The 20,391-nt window shown below is 46.3% G+C and overlaps 1 protein-coding gene across 1 annotated transcript; it reads right to left on the bottom strand.

Annotated features, from left to right (window-relative positions):
• Window positions 1-7,450: 7,450 nt before the first annotated feature.
• LOC109731408 (uncharacterized protein At4g37920) lies at window positions 7,451-13,109 on the bottom strand. Its single transcript, XM_020290562.4, has 6 exons — window positions 12,791-13,109; window positions 12,044-12,321; window positions 11,569-11,734; window positions 10,861-11,102; window positions 9,300-9,487; window positions 7,451-7,910 (listed from the first exon to the last, which is right to left on the bottom strand). The coding sequence occupies exons 1-6, from the start codon at window positions 12,951-12,953 to the stop codon at window positions 7,694-7,696; spliced, it is 1,254 nt and encodes a 417-aa protein (XP_020146151.1). The 5' UTR covers window positions 12,954-13,109; the 3' UTR covers window positions 7,451-7,693.
• Between the last annotated feature and the right edge of the window lie 7,282 nt (window positions 13,110-20,391).

Below are 20,391 nucleotides of genomic sequence, written 5' to 3'. Positions count from 1 at the left end.
GTACTCTAACTGATTTGGTTAACGCCATGTTAGACACATCGGGTCTCTCCAAGGCATGGTGGGGGAGGCGATATTGACGGCATGTCATGTCCTAAACCGAGTTCCCACAAAGAACAAAGAGATAACTCCATTCGAGGAATGGGAGAAGAAAAGGTTAAAACTCTCTTATCTACGAACATGGGGTTCTTTGGCGAAAGTCAATGTTCCAATTCCGAAGAAGCGGAAGCTTGGACCAAAGACTGTGGATTGTGTTTTCCTGGGATATGCTTTTCATAGCATTGGCTATAGATTCTTGGTTGTAAAATCTGAGGTACCTGACATGCATGTCGGTACGATCATGGAGTCGAATGATGCGACTTTCTTTGAAGATATCTTTCCCATGAAGGATATGGCTACCTCATCTAATCAGGAGATGCCTAGTTCATCGAATCAGGAACCAGTTACAATTACCGAACCTGCCATTTCGATGGAACACTTTGAAAGTCCTGTGGAGGAGAACAATGAAGTTCCTACTAGGAGCAAGAGACAGAGGACTGCAAAGTCCTTTGGTGATGATTTTCTTGTGTATCTCATAGATGACACTCCCAGTTCTATTTCAGAGGCCTATGCATCTGAAGATGCTGACTACTGGAAGGAAGCAGTTCGTAGCGAGATGGATTCCATCTTGGCGAATGAAACTTGGGAGATAACTGATCGTCCTTATGGGTGCAAACCTATAGGATGCAAATGGGTATTCAAGAAGAAGCTTAGGCCTGATGGTACTATTGAAAAGTACAAGGCTTGGCTCGTGGCTAAGGGTTATACCCAAAAGGAAGGTGAAGACTTCTTTGATACTTACTCACCTGTGGCTCGACTGACCACTATTCGAGTTCTACTTTCACTAGCTGCCTCGCATGGTCTTCTCGTTCATCAAATGGATGTTAAGACTGCTTTCCTAAATGGAGAGTTGGACGAGGAAATTTATATGGAAAAACAGATGGGTTTGTACTAGATGGTCAGGAAGGAAAAGTGTGCAAGTTGCTGAAGTCTTTGTATGGACTTAAGCAAGCACCCAAACAGTGGCATGAGAAGTTTGAAAGAACTTTAACAGCTGCAGGCTTTGTTGTGAACGAAGCTGACAAATGTGTGTACTATCGCCATGGTGGGGGCGAGGGAGTTATCCTTTGCTTGTATGTTGATGACATACTGATTTTCGGAACAAATATGGATGTTATTAAGGAGGTCAAGAATTTCCTATCTCACTGCTTTGAGATGAAGGATTTAGGAGTGGCTGATGTCATTCTGAACATCAAGTTGTTGAGAGACGATGATGGTGGGATTACATTACTTCAATCTCACTATGTGGAAAAGATCTTGAGTCGCTTTGGCTATAGTGACTGCAAGCCCTCTCCAACACCATATGATGCTAGTGTGTTGCTTCGAAAGAATCGAAGAATTGCTCGAGACCAATTGAAGTATTCTCAGATTATTGGCTCGCTTATGTACTTAGCCAGTGCTACAAGACCTGACATCTCTTTTGCTGTTAGCAAACTGAGTCGGTTTGTTTCAAAACCAGGAGATGTGCATTGGAAAGCTCTAGAGAGAGTTTTGCGTTATTTGAAAGGCACTGCGAATTATGGAATTCACTACACTGGGCACCCAAAGGTGCTTGAAGGGTATAGTGACTCAAACTGGATCTCAGATACTGATGAGATAAAGGCCACGAGCGGATATGTATTCACTCATGGAGGTGGCGCTGTTTCTTGGAAGTCTTGCAAGCAGACCATCTTAACGAGGTCAAAAATGGAAGCAGAACTCACAGCACTAGATACAGCTACGGTCGAAGCAGATTGGCTTCGTCGGCTCTTGAATGACTTGCCGGTTGTTGAGAAACCTGTACCGGGTATCCTTATGAACTGCGACAATCAAACTGTGATCACGAAAGTGAGCAGCTCAAAGGATAACATGAAGTCATCAAGACACGTTCAGAGAAGGTTAAAGTCTGTCAGGAAAATGAAAAACTCTGGAGTTATTGCATTGGATTATATCCAAACGTCTAAAAATCTGACAGATCCTTTTACTAAGGGTCTATCACGTAATGTGATAGATAATGCATCGAGGGAGATGGGTATGAGACCCACAATATGAGTTGTTCACAGTGGTAACCTATTCTTTGTGATCGGAGATCCCGTGAATTAGATGTGGAAGACAAGCTGTTGGTCAACTGAGAGGAGAGTATCCTTACTATTCACAATACCACTCCATTTGATGCAATACTCTCCTAATTTGCATGGCAGGTTGATGTATATCTTAATGTGTTCTAAGTGGCTCATTTAAGCAGAGATGTTATCCTGCATAACATCTTTTGAAGAACACACCTATATGAGTCTGATTGTCAAACGTCGCAAATCTATGAGAGTAGGGTTCTCTCTAGTAAACTCATGAAAGGTCACGGAGTATGACGCATAAGCTCCACCCGCGGGGAAGACCCACGGTAGCCACGTATCGGTCAAGGCTTTATGTGAAGCTAGATTCGCAGAAAACTTGTAGTTCAAGGCCCAGTCCACTGTTCAAGTTGCTTACTAGTGTAGCATAGAGTTCTAGGTGGAAGTTCAACTTAACAGTCTCCATTGCAGTACCGGTATATAAAACAGTGTTTTGGAACTAAAGGCAAATTCTATGTGCCTCTAGGATCTGGTGGGGGATTGCTGGAATTTTATCTATTTATGGGCCAGCCCAATAACAATTTCAGAAATTCCTAATAAATTCTAGAGGCCCACTTAGCCCATTTGTGCAAGGCAAGGGATACTACTAAAGTTTAGTCCCACATTGCTAGTTTAGTGGGAGTTGGACCTCCTTATAAGGGAGGTTCTTTCCCCACTTGTATGAGCATGAGAACAAGAGGGACATCCACGCGCGCTCCTCCTCCGCCGCCCGCCTCGCCACGCCACGCCACGCCACGCCACGCCTCGCCTCGTCACGACGCGGGTTGCGGGAATGAGCCGAGCTGATTTTTGGGGAGCGCTCTGCGCGACTATTGACTTCTTCGTCACGGACACCCCGGACTCCGACGACTACTTCCCCGACGTCGACAACCTCCTCCACGACATGGCTACCGAGGACACCAACCCCAAGTCCAGTGCTACTGTTGCAGCTGTTGTCCCGTACGTGTTCTTGTTTTTCCTGTTAGAGGTTCTGCCACAGTTCCTTGTTCTGGTCCTTGCCCTACACATGATAGGTTCTACTTCATATATGTCACTTGGTCTACTGTCTACTCTAGAGATGTTCGGTTCTAGTTTATATTTGCAGATGTTATCTACCTTCTCTTTGTCAGATCGCATGACTTACTTTATCTCTGCTACTTTAGTCATGCTTTATCTAGTATTTTCGTTAATAAAATCATATGGTAAATTGCTCATATTTCCAACACTCCTCCCCTATCAATGCAATGATACGCTGACCATAACGTATTCGAGAAAGAAAAATACCGTTTCTTCTTGAAAAACAAGTAATGAAACAAGGTTCTCTATTTCCAGCATATAGTCATTAGTGGGGAGGCTAAAACCAGCGAAACCTTGAGTTAACCGGGCAAAAAGGCCACGTGCAACCGTCAAAAAATGGAGCCACCATACCTCCGGTTATTTAATATTGTTTGTCACAAGAATATCACTGTTTTTGCAATTATTGAAGTATGGAACCTACATGTGGACTTTCGTAGGGCTCTCATTTGTCAGCATTTGGCGGACGAGTGAGATAGTCTAGAAGGTTGCAAATGTGCAGGTAACTGCAGACCATGGCCTTTTAAATGGGATCTTGATCCTTCTGTCCTTTCTTCCGTGCACTCGATGTATTCAGCATTAATGGATACATGGGCCAAGTTTAGTTCCAGAAGATTATGGCGTCTTAAATTACCTTGAACATAAAAGTTCTCCTTTGGTTTCTTTGCCTAAAAGTTATACCCACTAAGGAAATTTAGTCAAACAAATGTGGCAAGGGGATACTCACTGTTGCTCCTATTATGAACAAGAAACCATTCAACACGAAAGTGTTCTTGTGAGCAAAAGAAAATTTAGCCAAACGAATGTGGCGAGGGGATACTCGGTGCTGCTCCTATTGTGACCAAGAGACCATTCAACATGAAAGTGCTCTTGTGAGCACGAGCTCACATGCACCATTTGCTACAGTAAAATTAGAAAAATGCAACAAAAATTGATGTGTGTTTCACAAGTGTTCAAATTTTTGCAATCGAACGACATTCATGGAGGTCATTTTTTCCAGACATCCACGAATGCCACTCCATAACGAAATTTTGCAAGCATGTACCATTGTTTGTTGCCAAAAAAATATTTTCGGATTTTACTGTAGGGTGCATGTGTTAGGAGCTAGGGTTTTGCCGGTTCTAGGGCGGAGATTGTAGGGGAAAGATGGAGGAAGACGAGGTCGAGGGCGCGGCGGCAGGCGGCTGGGCGCCGTCCTTGCGTGGTGGAGAAGAGGCGGCGGCGGCGCAAGAGGCGGCTAGGGTTAGGTCTCCCGGCTCCCTAAGGGAAGGCGAGCAAATACTGATTGCTTCTTGCTTGATTAGATTGATACATCTCCTCTCCTTATATAGAGAGGTTTACTTGACTCCTAAGCAAACGACCCTAATACCGATAAGATAATTGGGCTAAGCCCCAAATAACGATAAGATAACTTGGACCACAGCCCACCTAATATGCCGGTCATAACACTTCTCCCCGCCTGCACAAACAGCTCGTCCTCGAGCTGTAAGGCGGGGAAGCGCTTGCTGAACTCCTCGAGGTGATCAACCAGCGTCAAACACCTCCGCGACAGCTGGGACGGCCAGGTCGCCGAGCCCGGCGGCGACAGCGTCCTCCTCAATGTAGTCTGCAGCCTCCACGTAGAAGAGTCGGGGGCAGACGTGGCCGGGCATGTAGGTCTCGTCGCAGTTGAAGCACAACCCTTGGCGGCGACGCTCGAGTAGCTCGGTCGAGGTGAGCCGGCGGAACGGGCGCGCCGGGTCGCGGCAAGGGGTGCCGCGGAAGCCTGAGCAGGCCGACCCTGCGCGGGAACATCCGGCCAGGGTAGCGGCCCAGCGGCCCGGGACGGTGATGCCTGCTGGATGGCCACCGCGCGGCGCTCGAACGCGCGGGCGTAGTACATGGCCGTCTGGAGGTCCTGGGGTCCCTGCAGCTCGACGTCCACGCGGATATGATCTGGCAGACCGCCGACGAAGAGTTCAGCCCGCTGGTGAGCCGTCACGCCGGACGCGTGGCACGCTAGGGCCTGAAAGCGATCGGTGTAGTCCTGCAGCGTAGATGTGAAGGGAAGGCGGCCCAACTCCGCCAGCCGGCTCCCACGTATCGGTAGTCTGAATCGAAGGAGGCATAACTCGCGAAAACGCTCCCATGGGGGCATGCCGCCCTCGTCCTGCTCGAGGGCGTAGTACCACGTCTGTGCGGCGCAGCGGAGGTGATAAGATGCGAGACAGGTGCGGTCCGACGCGAGCGTCCGTTGCCCCCGAAAGAACTGCTCGCACTGGTTGAGCCAGTTTAGGGGGTCCTCGGCGCCGTCATAGGTGGCGAAGGCGAGCTTGGCGAAGCGCGGCGGTGTCTGAGCATGACCGCCGTGAGTGTACGGCTCGGCGGTACGGAGCAGCGAAGAGGATGGCGTTGGTCCGGTGTGCACAGGTGGTCCGCAGGAAAGCGGTGGTCCGTCGAAGCCAGCGTGGAAACCCGCGGAGCCGGAGGGCCCGTCGTACAACAGGGAGGGCGCCTGCTGGTCCGCGGCCATGGAGTAGACTGGCGGCGGTGACGTCCCGGCCAACCAGGCCGGAAGCTGGGACGACGAGGGCGGAAACCGCACTTGCTGAATTGGCACACCCGCCGGCGCGGTTGTAGTCAGCCCGGTGCTGGGCGGCGGAGGCGCCGGCAGCGGCAACTGCTGCTGCCTGGAAATGGCATAGGCGGCGGGCGCGGCGATGGCCGCGGCCGGCCATTGTTGTCAGATCGGGGCGGTGGCGGGGGCTGGCTGTAGCTGCAGCAGCCCGACCATCGTCGCGGTGGCCCCGGGGTGCGGTGGCGGCGAGGACCCGGGTGGCGTGGGTGACGCGGCGAGGGCCGGCGCCGGCCACTGCGGCCATTGGGGCGCAGTGGCGGGCGGCGGCTGAAGCGGCCAGTGGTGGTGTAGAGGCCCGGTCGGCGCCGCGGGTGCCGAATACCATGGCAGGGCTGTTGGCCCGGTAGCGGCAGCCGGCGGCCCGTAGGGGCCAGCTAGGTATAGCCGTATCCCCTGGACGGCGGTGACGAGATCGTTGAGAACCCCGGTGATCTCCGCCGGGGAGTAGACGGCGGCCGGTGGTGCGGTGAAGGGCGTCGTCATCTGGGTGGTGGCGCGCCGGTGGATGCGACCAGGGGCGCGGATGGGGAGGGCAGCGGCGCGATGGAGAAGGCCAGCGGCGCGGTGGTGACGGTCGGCAGCGGAAGTGACGGGATGGGCGGCGAAGACATGATCGAAACTGAGCTACCTGATACCAAGGTGTTAGGAGCTAGGGTTTTGCCGGTTCTAGGGCGGAGATTGTAGGGGAAAGATGGAGGAAGACGAGGTCGAGGGCGCGGTGGCAGGCGGCTGGGCGCCATCCTTGCATGGTGAAGAAGAGGCGGCGGCGGCGCAAGAGGCGGCTAGGGTTAGGTCTCCCAGCTCCCTAAAGGAAGCCGAGCAAATACTGATTGCTTCTTACTTGATTAGATTGATATATCTCCTCTCTTTATATAGAGAGGTTTACTTGACTTCTAAGTAAACAACCCTAATACCGATAAAATAATTGAGCTAAGTCTCTAATAACAATAAAATAATTTGGACCACAACCCACCTAATATGCCGGTCGTAACAGCATGTGAACTCCTCACAAGCTCCATGTCCCATTCAACATCTCTTTTTTGGTTGTTGTCTGGTACATGTTGCATGGCAAGTTGTGTTTTCAGCCTTTAATGTCACCCCGCTCCGTAGTACTCCCTCTGTACCGTAATATTTGTCGCTGGAGCAGCTATTCAGCTACTCCAGCAACAATAGCTGCTCCAGCGACAAATATTACAGTACAGAGGAAGTATTTCGCATATTTTGGGGTCATGGCTATTGCTGTGAACGAACCCACCAGAATCTGGGTGGCATTGCTGCCTTAATCTCACTCTAATATTTGGCTCGCATGCATATGTATGATGAGCACCTAACATCAGATTCCAACTGTAAAAGTAATTTGTATCAAGCGTCCACCAATTCTAAGATTCAGATTTTACCAGATTAATTCTAGTTGTGTGTGTCATTTTCATGTCAGATAATGTGGTTTCAAGTGTTATACAAACTTGAATCTTAATTTGTTAGTCTAAATGCAAATCAAACTTCAACCACCTAGTAGTAACCACACCAGTCGAACCAGCAATGTTCACAGCAATAAATTCTGATGACACACTTGCTCTAAAAGATCGATGATGAAATATTGACTGCATGCACCGAAAATTGCTATTGCTTGTATCGCATACGAACGTGTAATCAGTGTACTAAAAAAACCATAAGTTCTAGCAAAACCTTACCTTGCTACAGGGCACCTACCAAACTATCTCTCTGTAAGGCTGTAACTTCATAAGACCAACACTATCCCTGGCAACCTAAAAGACATCTTATCTTCTACAAACATCACCGATCAATTGGTGTTACAGGCTCAAAATTCTGGTTCTTCCCTGTCCTCTGATTCTTGGTCCTCAGGGTTTATGTATTGCTTCATGTATTCTTCCTCGACCGTCTCTTTGAGAAGAATTAATCGTTGGATGATGACCGGGTCACTCATCCTTCTGGCATCCATGAAATCCGTCTCCTCCTTGTTGAGATGGTACGAATCGAGCACCATTTTGATCCACTTGTGCAGTTCGTTGGGAGTTCTGCATAAAAGATGATATCTAATTAGCAGGTCTGGGTAAAATGCATAGAGATTATGATAAGCACCTTAAACTTACATGAACTAACATTTATTGTAACAAAACATTGACACCCTCTTAGCGAGCAGTTTGCGCTGCCTAGCTCAAGACGTAACAACATACATGCTCCAGTATTTTTCATGTAATTAAATTCTTCGCATTATTTCTGTCATATGCATATTTAATGCATCAACATGAGGTCAACATAATATTATCCTGGCCCATTTAGCATTCATTGTCAAATCCTTGTCTTTTTTTTTCTTTTTTTTTCGGCAAAAATCCTTGTCTTTTTCTGGATAAGCAGGAACCCAAAGGTAGAATGTAGCTCTCATTCAATCCTGAACAATGACTAATTAGGCAAGAATTATGAAGTGTGGTTTCTGTAAATATAACCCTCACATTAAAATTTGATAGACAACAGTTCAGTCTGAAGATATTAAAAAGTTTCTATCAACTTCATACATCCCCATGGCAACATTTTTTATGGGGGTGGAAATTAGACAAGTCAGCTCAATGCTTACATGTCAGTATATGGTAAGTAGTTCAGTGGAGCATGCTAAGGCCAATGGATCCTTATTTTGAAGTCATAGAATCAAAATTTCCAATTGACTACTCCAATCAACTCAAATACTTATGACATAACGAATGGACAAGAAAAACTAGATGCATCCGACGCAATAAATATGAGAACATATTATACTGCATGGACAAAATGAGTTGCAGATTCACTGTCCGAATATGGAAGTTGGCGCTTTCCTGGCTAGGCATCCATGACATTCACCCCAAAGGTCATAGTCTAAAGAGTGGTGGGCTCTCTTGGTTCGGCCAAGCAATACGACGACGGGGCATAGGGACCCTTGCCATGTTGATCTCTGGGCAGATTTGGAATGAGTGGAATGCTCGTGTCGTCCCGCCATGTCGAGACCCGACCATTCTGTCACAACTCAAGGAAGAGTCATGCCTATGACAAAAGGCTGGCACAGAGCATTTGAGCTTCATGATACCGGGAGAGTAATTCCCATGAGGATTTTCAGGTTTCCTGTTTCTCGATGGTGTTTGGGTACAGGCTCTCTAGAATTTCTCTTCAGTGGGTTTTCCCTCTCGCCGGTGTGCTCAGTGAGAGGTCTGTACTGAACCTTGTTTCTTCCCCTACTTAGTTAATGTAAAGGCAAGCCTTTTGCCTTTCTTCAAAAAAATAATGATGTTGCAGCCAATGAATCGATGAACTTTTACATAAATATCTCCCTAAATACTCCCTCCATCCCAAAATAAGTGACTCTTTGTACTAAGTTTAGTGCAAAGTTAGTACAAACTTGAGTCACTTATTTTGGGACGGAGGGAGTAGTTACTTACGTGTAAAGAGCATCTTCATCCTTGACTTCATGCTCATCTCCTGGAGAGAAAGCAGACGCGAGAGCAGCAAATCTCTCTTCGGGATCTTCAATATTCAGTAGGTACTTCAGAAGTTTCATCTCTGGAGGTGAGATGATTTTGAGGCTTTCCTTTGCAGTTGTATAAATATGATACATTATATCCTTGACCTATGCCACACAATGAGTGTAAACAAACATTCTCTGCAAGTTTTGGCTAATAATATTTTGTAAATGTTGCTTAGTCAAAAACATAACAACAATAACTACAAAAGATAAATACTAAGCTCATAAAGTTGATATGTAACAGAACCAGTTCTTAAATTCATACAAACATCTTAGTGATCCGGCAAATCTAATATGTGACCAAAAGTAGAATGCGACTAATACAAATTTAGAAATCTTATGACGTTATTGTGTATGAGAAGCAAATTATGTAGACCGTGAGCCAGGGACGAAGCTCAAGTATTACCACTGGTGTCAGCTGACACCAGCGGATTTTGAAAATACTTCACTAAATTAACACAAATCCTTGCTAATTTGTGAAGTTGACACCATTAATGTGAAGCTGACCCCATTAATTATTTTTTTCTTGCTTCGTCCCTGCCGTGAGTCATGACATTGCAATTATAGAAGTATTGGATGGCGCGTCCTTTATTCCCAAATGCTGAAGCAAATTTTCTTGGAAAACTCTACATTGCTTCAAGATTTTTTCGAGATGGGTCTAAGAAAATGAAAGAGAGAAATAGCAAATATTAATCTGACATGTATTTGTCATTAAAGAATTTAATTTAATTTATTGTCAAAATTCCTCGAGCTATTAAGTTGTTAACTTGACGCAATTTCCATTGTGGTACAATAACAATATTTCATAGCTACATGTCTCTCAGTGTTTCCGCAGGAACACCCGGGGAATCATCTAGTTTTATTAAGTTTGATTCAAGGTTAGGCAAAATGCACATATACTTCAACACCCCCCCCCCCCCCTCCCACGTGGGGCTCGATAAGGCCTAAACGTGGAAAGAAAGAGGGCGAGTTTTGTTTTCAATGCTGAAAACCGAGACCTGAAACAAAGACTTCTTGGCTTTGATACCATATTAAGTGTCATGCACGAACCAGTAGTACCAAAAGTCTACAGTGATGGAGAAGGTTGGGCAATCCAGATATACTTCAACAAATTTTAGGAAATTGAAGAACTCAACGGGAAGGTAAATGTCATGTATCCATTAACTTTTAAAAAATGTAAACGTGGTGGAAGTATAGGCAGAAATGCTATTTCTTATCTTTCATGAACATAAATAAGATAGTACTGGTGTTTTATTACTTACTGGCTCGCTACTTTCAAGCATAAATAACAAGCTATATTACTTGCCTCAATGATGTAGGGTGGTAAATAGTGGGAAAATCAGCATAATGCCTGATGGATTAAAGTGCTTCATATTGTGTTCACATAGCTTTGGTTGGCAAGTATATATATGTAGCATGAAATCATTATTAAACATAGATAACTTGTACAAAAATGTTAATTTTTCACTTAGACCAACCTTGTTCTTCATAGTTTTAGAGTCCTTTGCAGCAGCCCAGGCTCTATTAATCAGAAGAACTAAAGATGAGTCAAGTTCTTTAGCCTTAGCTATTCCTTTTATCTTGTCACAGGCATCATCTAGTGAAGAAGAATTCAGTATATCATCAAACTTTGATTGAGCAGAATCAATGTCCAACTGCTGCAGTGTGCAATCATATGCATGAATTGCAGATAGACACTTGGCCCCAAGCCTGGCAATTGCTGCATAATTTGGGCAAGAAAAAAAATAAGCACAGATAAGAAAGATAAGACCATGATGCATTATAATAATGTGACTAGAATTGAAGTGAAGTAGACACAGTTCATCATCTGTTCACAGAACAACAAAATGATATGCATGACACACATTCTCGATAGAATAGATTGTCTGGATGAATTAAATGACCAGCCAAAGCATTAGAAATAGACTTAATGTAGCCATAGCTTCTAATAAATAAATGCATCATCAGGTTCTTTTTCATTTACTTTTCTGACTGTTTAAAACAGAGATCGTGCTGCAAGTTCTCAAGAACGACATAAAACCCATTGGTGGGTCTGTTTCAGTAACCTCTATAATATTGTATATCTTTATATGTGTTAGTGACTGGTTGGCTCAATATTCAAATTATAAGAATACAATAAAATAAATACAGTTCGTGAGCCAAGAAATGTTAAGGTAGAAAGTTACCATCTCGCTCATCAAGACCATTGTAAGCATTTACAAGAAAATTAAGATTGCGGAAGAAGTCCCCAGTGAAATCCTTTCGTCGTCTCGCAACAATAGCATTGATATCAGTGGGATTCTCTCTGAGCTCTGTGAAGAGTTCCATGTGCGTCTCTATTTCATCATCGATCTAACAAAATTAATTGCAAACAAGAGGGTTCAGAAAACTACAATGCACATAAGCACTTCTCTTGATTGACTATGGTGCACCTACCTAACAATATCATTATGTAATCCAAATATATGATGTTTCCAAAATTGATGGCTAAACAATTATCTCGAGGAATATAATGTTTTTCAAAACAGGCTTAAATTGGCAAGGATACATGCATAAATCAAATGAGAACATAGTTGGCTCATAGTTGAGGCCGGTCATAAAGACTATTTTCGCTCTTGCAAAAAAAAGGACTAATTTTGCTGTGTTAAAAAAAGAGCATACCTTCTTTACTTTTCTAGCGAGTACAATCAACTTTTGCTTCACAGAAGTATCAGTTTCCACATCTATACGCACTTGGCAACGCTTGTAGAAGTGTGGTCTGTATCTTCGCCACTCCTCTCTGAAAACCAATATTTTTCTCCAGTCCTTTGTTTCTGGCTTCTCATGCATGAAGAACTCAATAAACCTATCACAGATTTGGGTCATCGTGTACCCCATTGCGACTTCACTATCCGTTTGGTTATCTATCACCTTAGCAGTAGTTGGGCTAGCCACACACCCTGCAGTAGTAACTCACAATGTAAGAAACATTTTTGCAAGGTGCACAAAGTGGATGCGCGCGCAGGCAGTTACATAATCTGGGATAACAAAATTAGGACTGCAGAAATACACTTGAAACTTCTTGTGAAAAAGCATTCCATGTTCATACTATTAACTGTTGCAATTGAAAAACTAAATTTCACAAATGTCCCCTACTGAAAGTAACATCAATTTGTATCAGAAAATCGCATTATCAAGATATATCTGAAGATTTTAAACATGCGGGGCATCTGTTTGAATTTTAGTCGAAACACAGTTATCCGTCCCCAATAGGGACCTGTTTTCTTTTTCGGAAAGGGGATGACCCCGGCCTCTGCATCTGTAATTGCAGAACAATCATATGCATCCATCCTGGACAAGAAGAAAGCGTCCTAGTCGCCTCGTCGTTAGAGAAAGAGAGGGTATGAAGAGGGCCTCGTCGGCGCTAACCTTGGCCAGCGCGAACGCTGCGGGCTGCTTCCTCTGGTTGCTGCTCCAAGACGCCGGCCCTCTTCGCCGCCGTCAGCGCTTGAGGAAGGCTGAGTCGTTGCCGCTCAGACCGCAAGACCCCCGCTGCCGCCACTCTGTAGGCTGCCCCCAACCAGCAGGCCATCTCCTCGTCTGAAGCTCTCTACTCCCAGTCGTCTACGCTGAGCTCTTCTTCCAAAGTTTGTTTGTGACTTTGTGAGAAGGGAGAGGGAGTATGCGGTGGTGAAGATAAGGTTGAGCGGGAACTGCATACACGTGCTTTTTTTTTTTGTTACCGGTCTTTCTTTCGGGGAAATGAGCGTCTTATATATTTGTTTACAGAGGAAATATTACTAATTACTCAAGAGCGAGGATTATTATGGACTTTTCCCCTGCCCTCCCGTGTCGCCCCCGCGAGGCGACGGGGAGGAACCCTAACGTGTCGCAGCCAGCTTCCTTCTCCCTCACCGCCGCTAGAGGGCGCGATCGCGCGAAGCCTAGCCGGCGCCGGCGCCGGTGAGGCCTCTCTACATGGGATGTTGGCCAGTGGGGTTGGCATCATGATGGTGATAGCTCCCGTCCAATGGCGTCTTGGCTGGTTGGCTTCGTTTCGGCGGTTGGGGCATTGGTGGACAGGTGGTGGATGCCCAGCGGGCGTGCAGTCTTTGCGATGGTGACCAGCTGGCGACTGGTGACGTTGGTGGTTGACGCGTCATAAGGGTGCTAGAGGCGACGATGGCTGGCGCGGCCGAGGCTATCAGGGCGGCTGGACGGCCCCCTGTACAGATCTGGAGTTGCTAAATCTGATGGGGCATCGGTCGATGCCCCCTCCGGTGGTGCTTGTCGGTAGTTGGCCGGCGGCACGTAGCCTTCATACGTGGCCTGGGGCGTCCTTGTGGGGCGGCCGGTGCGCCGGCTTTAGCATCTCTCTGTTCTACCGGTGTGGTGGGGTCTCGTGGGTCGGGGGAGAGGTGCTTGCTTCCCGTCCTAGCTAATGGTGGTTGCACGTTGTGGCATCGGTATGAGGTTCGACATCGGATGCAGGGACGGCGGCTGCATGGCGGGCTACCAGGCAGCTCTTTGACGGGCTTCGTGGTGGCAGTGGTGGTGGTTATGCCTCTTGGTAGTGTGATCGACAAGGGGTGTGGCGGTGGGTGGTCCTGGCTTGTGCTCTTCCGACGGAGGATGGTGTTGCCCAGATCTGGATTGGTCGGCTGGTCCTTGTCGTGGTTCTCGCTCAAGATGCCTCATTGTGCAGGTGCAGATTCAAACGAAAGCTTCGCGCTTTGGCGTCGCGGCAACGGCGACCATGGGTGTTGCCTTCCTTCTAAGGACGCCATTGTGGACCTGTCACTTTGCGAGGGCTCCGGGTGAAAACCTGGCCTATGGGTCGGGCAGCGGCGGGGTGTCGCGTCGTGACTCTCCTGGGGGGCATTGTCGTGGAGTGCAGGTGTTGGCGGCTGGATCGTGACGGTTCTTTTCATACCATCGTGCGCTCTTGTCCGGTGGCGACTTCGTGTCATTTTCTTTTTTTTTAATTTCTTTTTCTTTTTTTCCTGTTCTTTCTTGGCACGTTTTTGCTGATCCGTTTTCTTGTGGTTCGCGTGTTTGAGTGCTTCCTTTTTACCTGTTTATTGTGTTCGTTGCTTTATATATAAAGCAGGGCGAAAGCCTGTTTCTATAGTATTACTCAAGAGCAAAGAAGTTCTTCCCTACACAAGCTAGGACTAACACTAGGTCCAGATTGTCATACCATTGTATGGTCCTTCGTTCTACCAAAATTAACTAGAACGTGAGTAACATTATTTGCTCTCTTCTAATATGAGTAACTACGTACTCCCTCTCACCCATAAGCCTCTTCAACCATGGCATGCGAAGACATGTCCTGCTCACTGGAGTTCATGATTTGTACTGCTTGCATGCTATCACATTCAACAATGATCGGCAAATTGTGTCCATTGACGTGTCAGCGCTAGGCCTTCCATGCATCCAACCAATTCAGTGTGCAAAGCACCAGGGCACGACCAGAATGAGTGACGCGTTGAGACGATGATCGCCCCATCATGATCCTGGAGAATCATTCCAGCCCCTGCTCTCTCATCCTCATCCGAGAAAAGAGCGTCAACATTGAGTTTCGGCCAGTTCATGGGGGTAGCTACCAGGTGCATAATTCGCGGTGTGGGGGCTTCACCTGTGATATAGGGGCTGAACGTTCCTCGTCTACGGCAGTCATCTTCCCCTTCACAAGATCGCCCATCGGGTGCTACTGGATACCGAATAACAATGTAGCATAGCTCTGTAGGAACCTCCTTCGATACTTCAAACCAGGGGAGGGGGGTCTGTTGGGTTACGTAGTAATAATTCAAAAAAATTCCTACGTGTCACCAAGATCAATCTAGGAGATGCTAGCGACAAAAAAGAGGGAGTGCATCTTCATACCCTTGAAGATCGCTAAGCGGAAGCGTTACAAGAACGCGGTTGATGGAGTCGTACTCGCGGCGATTCAAATCGCAGAAGATCCGATCCAAGCACCGAACGGACGGCGCCTCCGTGTTCAACACACGTACAGCCCGGGGACGTCTCCTCCTTCTTGATCCAGCAAAGGGAGAGGAGAAGTTTAGGGAGAACTCCGGCAGCATGACGGCGTGGTGGCGATGGAGCTCGTAGTTCTCCGGCAGAGCTTCGCTAAGCGCTATGGAGGAGGAGGAGCTGTAGGAGGGAGCAGGGCTGTGCCAGGGGCAAGGGGGTGAAACTCCCATGCACCTCCCCACTATATATAGGGGTGGAGGGGGTTGGTTTCTTGCCCTCCAAGTCCATTGGGGCATTGGCAAAGGTGGGAGGAAAGAAATCTCATCCTTTCCCTCCCACACCGATTGTTATCCCCCCTTTTTAGGGATCATGATCTTATCCCTTCGGGATATGATCTTATTCCTTCTAAGGGGGATCTTGGTGGGCCTTGACCAGGGGTGTGGGGCCTTGCCCCCACTACCCACGTTCATGTGGGTCCCCCATGCAGGTGGGCCCCACTCCAGAACCTTCTAGAACCTTCCCGGTACAATACCGAAAAATCCTGAACATTTTTCGGTGGCCAAAATAGGACTTCCCATATATAAATATTTACATCTGGACCATTCCGGAACTCCTCGTGACGTCCGGGATCTCATCCGAGACTCCGAACAACTTTCGGTAACCACATACAATTCCCATTACAACTCTAGCATCACCGAACCTTAAGTGTGTAGACCCTATGGGTTCGGGAACCATGCAGACATGACCGAGATGCCTCTCCGGCCAATAACCAGTAGCGGGATTTGGATACCCATATTGGCTCCCACATGTTCCACGATAATCTCATCGGATGAACCACGATGTCGGGGACTCAATCAATCCCGTATACAATTCCCTTTGTCCATCAGTATATATGTTACTTGCCCGAGATTCGATCGTCGGTATCCCCATACCTCGTTCAATCTCGTTACCGGCAAGTCTCTTTACTCGTTCCATAACACATGATCCCGTGAGTAACTCCTTTAGTCACATTGAGCTCATTATGATGATGCATTACCGAGTGGGCCCAGAGATACCTCTCCGTCATACGGAGTGACAAATCTCAGTCTCGATTCGTGCCAACCCAACAGACACTTTTGAAGATACATGTAGTGCACCTTTATAGTCACCCAGTTACGTTGTGACGTTTGATACACCCAAAGCATTTCTACGGCATCCGGGAGTTGCACAATCTCATGGTCTAAGGAAATGATACTTGACATTAGAAAAGCTCTAGCAAACGAACTACACGATCTTGTGCTATGCTTAGGATTGGGTCTTGTCGATCGGATCATTCTCCTAATGATGTGATCCCGTTATCAACGACATCCAATGTCAGGAAACCACAACCATCTATTGATCAACGAGCTAGTCAACTAGAGGCTCACTAGGGACATGTTGTGGTCTATGTATTCACACATGTATTACTGTTTCCGGTTAATACAATTATAGCATGAACAATAGACAATTATCATGAACAAGGAAATATAATAATAACTATTTTATTATTGCATCTAGGGCATATTTCCAACAGTTTCCCACTTGCATTAGAGTCAATAATCTAGTTACATTGTGATGAATCGAACACCCATAGAGTTCTGGTGCTGATCATGTTTTGCTCATGGAAGAGGTTTAGTCAATGGATCTACGACATTCAGATCCGTATGTACTTTACAACTGCACCAGCTGACTGCCCCACCATTCCAATATACATGTATCTGGTTTGTAACTTAGAGTCATCCAAATCTGTGTCGAAGCTAGCATCCATGTAACCCTTTACGACCAGCTCTTCGGCACCTCCATAAACGAGAAACATATCCTTAGTCCTTTTCAGGTACTTCAGGATATTCTTGACTGTTGTCCAGTGTTCCACTCCTGGATCACTTTGGTACCTCCCTATCAAACTTATGGCAAGGTTCACATCAGGTCCGGTACACAACATGGCATACATAATAGAGCCTATGGCCGAGGCATAGGGGATGACACTCCTATTTTCTCTTTCTTTTGCCGAGGTCGGGCGTTGAGCTGCGCTCAATCTCACACCTTGCAATACAGGCAAGAACCCCTTCTTGGATTGATCCATATTGAACTTCTTCAATATCTTGTCAAGGTATGTGCTTTGTGAAAGACCAATGAGGCGTCTCGATCTATCTTTGTAGATCTTGATGCCTAATATGTAAGCAGCTTCTCCAAGGTCCTTCATTGAAAAACACTTATTCAAGTAGGCCTTTATGCTTTCCAAAAGTTCTATATCATTTCCCATCAACAGTATTTCATCCACATATAATATGAGAAATGCTACAGAGCTCCCACTCACTTTCTTGTAAATACATACTTCTCCATAAGTCTGTATAAACCCAAACGCTTTGATCATTTCATCAAAGCGAATGTTCCAACTCCGAGATGCTTGCACCAGCCCATAGATGGAGCGCTGGAGTTTGCATACTTTGGCAGCATTCATAGGATCGACAAAACCTTCCGGCTGCATCATATACAATTCTTCCTTAAGGAAACCGTTAAGGAATGTCGTTTTGACGTCCATTTGCCAGATCTCATAATCATAGAATGCGGCAATTGCTAACATCATTCGGACGGATTTCAGCTTCACTACGGGTGAGAAGGTCTCATCGTAGTCAACCCCTTGAACTTGTCGATAACCCTTAGCGACAAGCCGAGCCTTATAGACGGTCACATTACCATTCGCGTCAGTCTTCTTCTTAAAGATCCACTTATTCTCTATGGCTTGCCGATCATCGGGCAAGTCCGTCAAAGTCCATACTTTGTTTTCATACATGGATCCTATCTCGGATTTCATGGCTTCAAGCCATTTGTTGGAATCCGGGCCCGCCATCGCTTCTTCATAGTTCGAAGGTTCACCTTTGTCTAACAACATGATTTCCAGGACAGGTTTGCCGTACCACTCTGGTGCGGAACGTGTCCTCGTGGACCTACGAAGTTCAGTAGCAACTTTACCCAAGTTTCATGATCATCATCATTAACTTCCTCTCTAGTCGGTGCAGGCACCACAGAAACATCTTCCTGAGCTGCGCTACTCTCCAGTTCAAGAGGGGGTACCTCGTCAAGTTCTACTTTCCTCCCACTTACTTCTTTCGAGAGAAACTCTTTCTCCAGAAAGGATACATTCTTGGCAACAAAGATCTTTCCTTCGGATCTGAGGTAGAAGGTATACCCAATAGTTTCCTTAGGGTATCCTATGTAGACGCATTTTTCAGATTTGGGTTCGAGCTTTTCAGGTTGAAGTTTCTTGACAGAAGCATCGCATACCCAAACTTTCATAAACGACAGCTTAGGTTTCTTCCCAAACCATAATTCATACGGTGTCGTCTCAACGGATTTAGACGGTGTCCTATTTAAAGTGAATGTGGCTGTCTCTAAAGCATAACCCCAAAATGATAGCGGTAGATGATACGTCTCCAACGTATCTATAATTTTTGATTGTTCCATGCTATTATATTATATGTTTTGGATGTTTAATGGGCTTTATTATGCACTTTTATATTATTCCTACTAACCGGAGGCCTAGTGCAAATTGCTGTTTTTTGCATATTTCGGTGTTTCGCAGAAAAGGAATATCAAACGGAGTACAAACGGAATGAAACCTTCGGGAGAGTTATTTTTGGAACAAACGCAATCCAGGAGACTTGGAGTGGACGTCAAGGAAGCAACGAGGCGGCCACGAGGCTGGGAGGCGCGCTCCCCACCCTCGTGGGCCCCTCGTGGCTCCACCGACCTACTTCTTTCGCCTTTATATACTCATATACACCGAAAACATCCAGGAGCACCACAAAACCCTATTTCCACCGTCGCAACCTTCTGTACCCGTGAGTTCCCATCTTGGGGCCTTTTCCGGCGCTCCGCCGGAGGGGGAATCGATCACGGAGGGCGTCTACACCAACACCATAGCCTCTTCGATGATGTGTGAGTAGTTTACCTCAGACCTTCGGGTCCATAGTTATTAGCTAGATGGCTTCTTCTCTCTCTTTGGATCTCAATACAAAGTTCTCATCGATTCTCTTGGAGATCTATTCGATGTAATACTTTTTGCGGTGTGTTTGTCGAGATCCGATGAATTATGGGTTTATGATCAAGATTATCTATGAACAATATTTGAATCTTCTCTGAATTCTTTTATGCATGATTTAATATCTTTGCAAGTCTCTTCGAATTATCAGTTTGGTTTGGCCTACTAGATTGATATTTCTTGAAATGGGAGAAGTGCTTAGCTTTGGGTTCAATCTTGCGGTGTTCGATCCCAGTGACAGAAAGGGAAAGGACACGTATTGTATTGTTGCCATCGAGGATAAAAAGATGGGGTTTATATCATATTGCTTGAGTTTATCCCTCTACATCATGTCATTTTGCCTAATGCGTTACTCTGTTCTTATGAACTTAATACTCTAGATGCATGCTGGATAGCGGTTGATGTGTGGAGTAATAGTAGTAGATGCAGAATCGTTTCGGTCTACTTATCACGGACGTGATGCCTATATACATGATCATGCCTAGATATTCTCATAACTATGCGCTTTTCTATCAATTGCTCGATAGTAATTTGTTCACCCACCGTAGAATATGCTATCTTGAGAGAAGCCACTAGTGAAACCTATGGCCCCCGGTGAGGGAGTCCCGGATTAGGGGGTCCTTGGACAGCCGGACTATATCCTTTGGCCGGACTGTTGGGCTATGAAGATACAAGATTGAAGACTTCGTCCCGTGTTCGGATGGGACTCTCATTGGCGTGGAAGGCAAGCTTGGCAATACGGATATGTAGATCTCCTCCCTTGTAACCGACTCTGTGTAACCCTAGCCCCCTCCGGTGTCTATATAAGCCGGAGGGTTTAGTCTGTAGGACAACAACAATCATACCATAGGCTAGCTTCTAGGGTTTAGCCTCTACGATCTCGTGGTAGATCAACTCTTGTAATACTCATATCATCAAGATCAATCAAGCAGGAAGTAGGGTATTACCTCCATCGAGAGGGCCCGAACCTGGGTAAACATCGTGTCCCCCGCCT

Source organism: Aegilops tauschii, chromosome 5 (genome assembly GCF_002575655.3).
Source record: "Aegilops tauschii subsp. strangulata cultivar AL8/78 chromosome 5, Aet v6.0, whole genome shotgun sequence".
Taxonomy (NCBI): Eukaryota; Viridiplantae; Streptophyta; class Magnoliopsida; order Poales; family Poaceae; genus Aegilops; species Aegilops tauschii.
This window is presented reverse-complemented; position numbering and strand designations above follow the sequence as displayed.

What these genes read in the sequence shown, in the direction of transcription:
- LOC109731408 (XM_020290562.4), bottom strand. Translation starts at nt 12,953, where the DNA reads ATGGCCTGCTGGTTGGGGGCAGCCTACAGAGTGGCGGCAGCGGGGGTC. An exon ending in TCGCTAGAAAAGTAAAGAAG is followed by an intron (nt 11,735 to 12,043) that starts GTATGCTCTTTT and finishes TAATTTTGTTAG; the next exon opens with ATCGATGATGAAATAGAGAC. An exon ending in TGGTCTTGATGAGCGAGATG is followed by an intron (nt 11,103 to 11,568) that starts GTAACTTTCTAC and finishes CAAATTATGCAG; the next exon opens with CAATTGCCAGGCTTGGGGCC.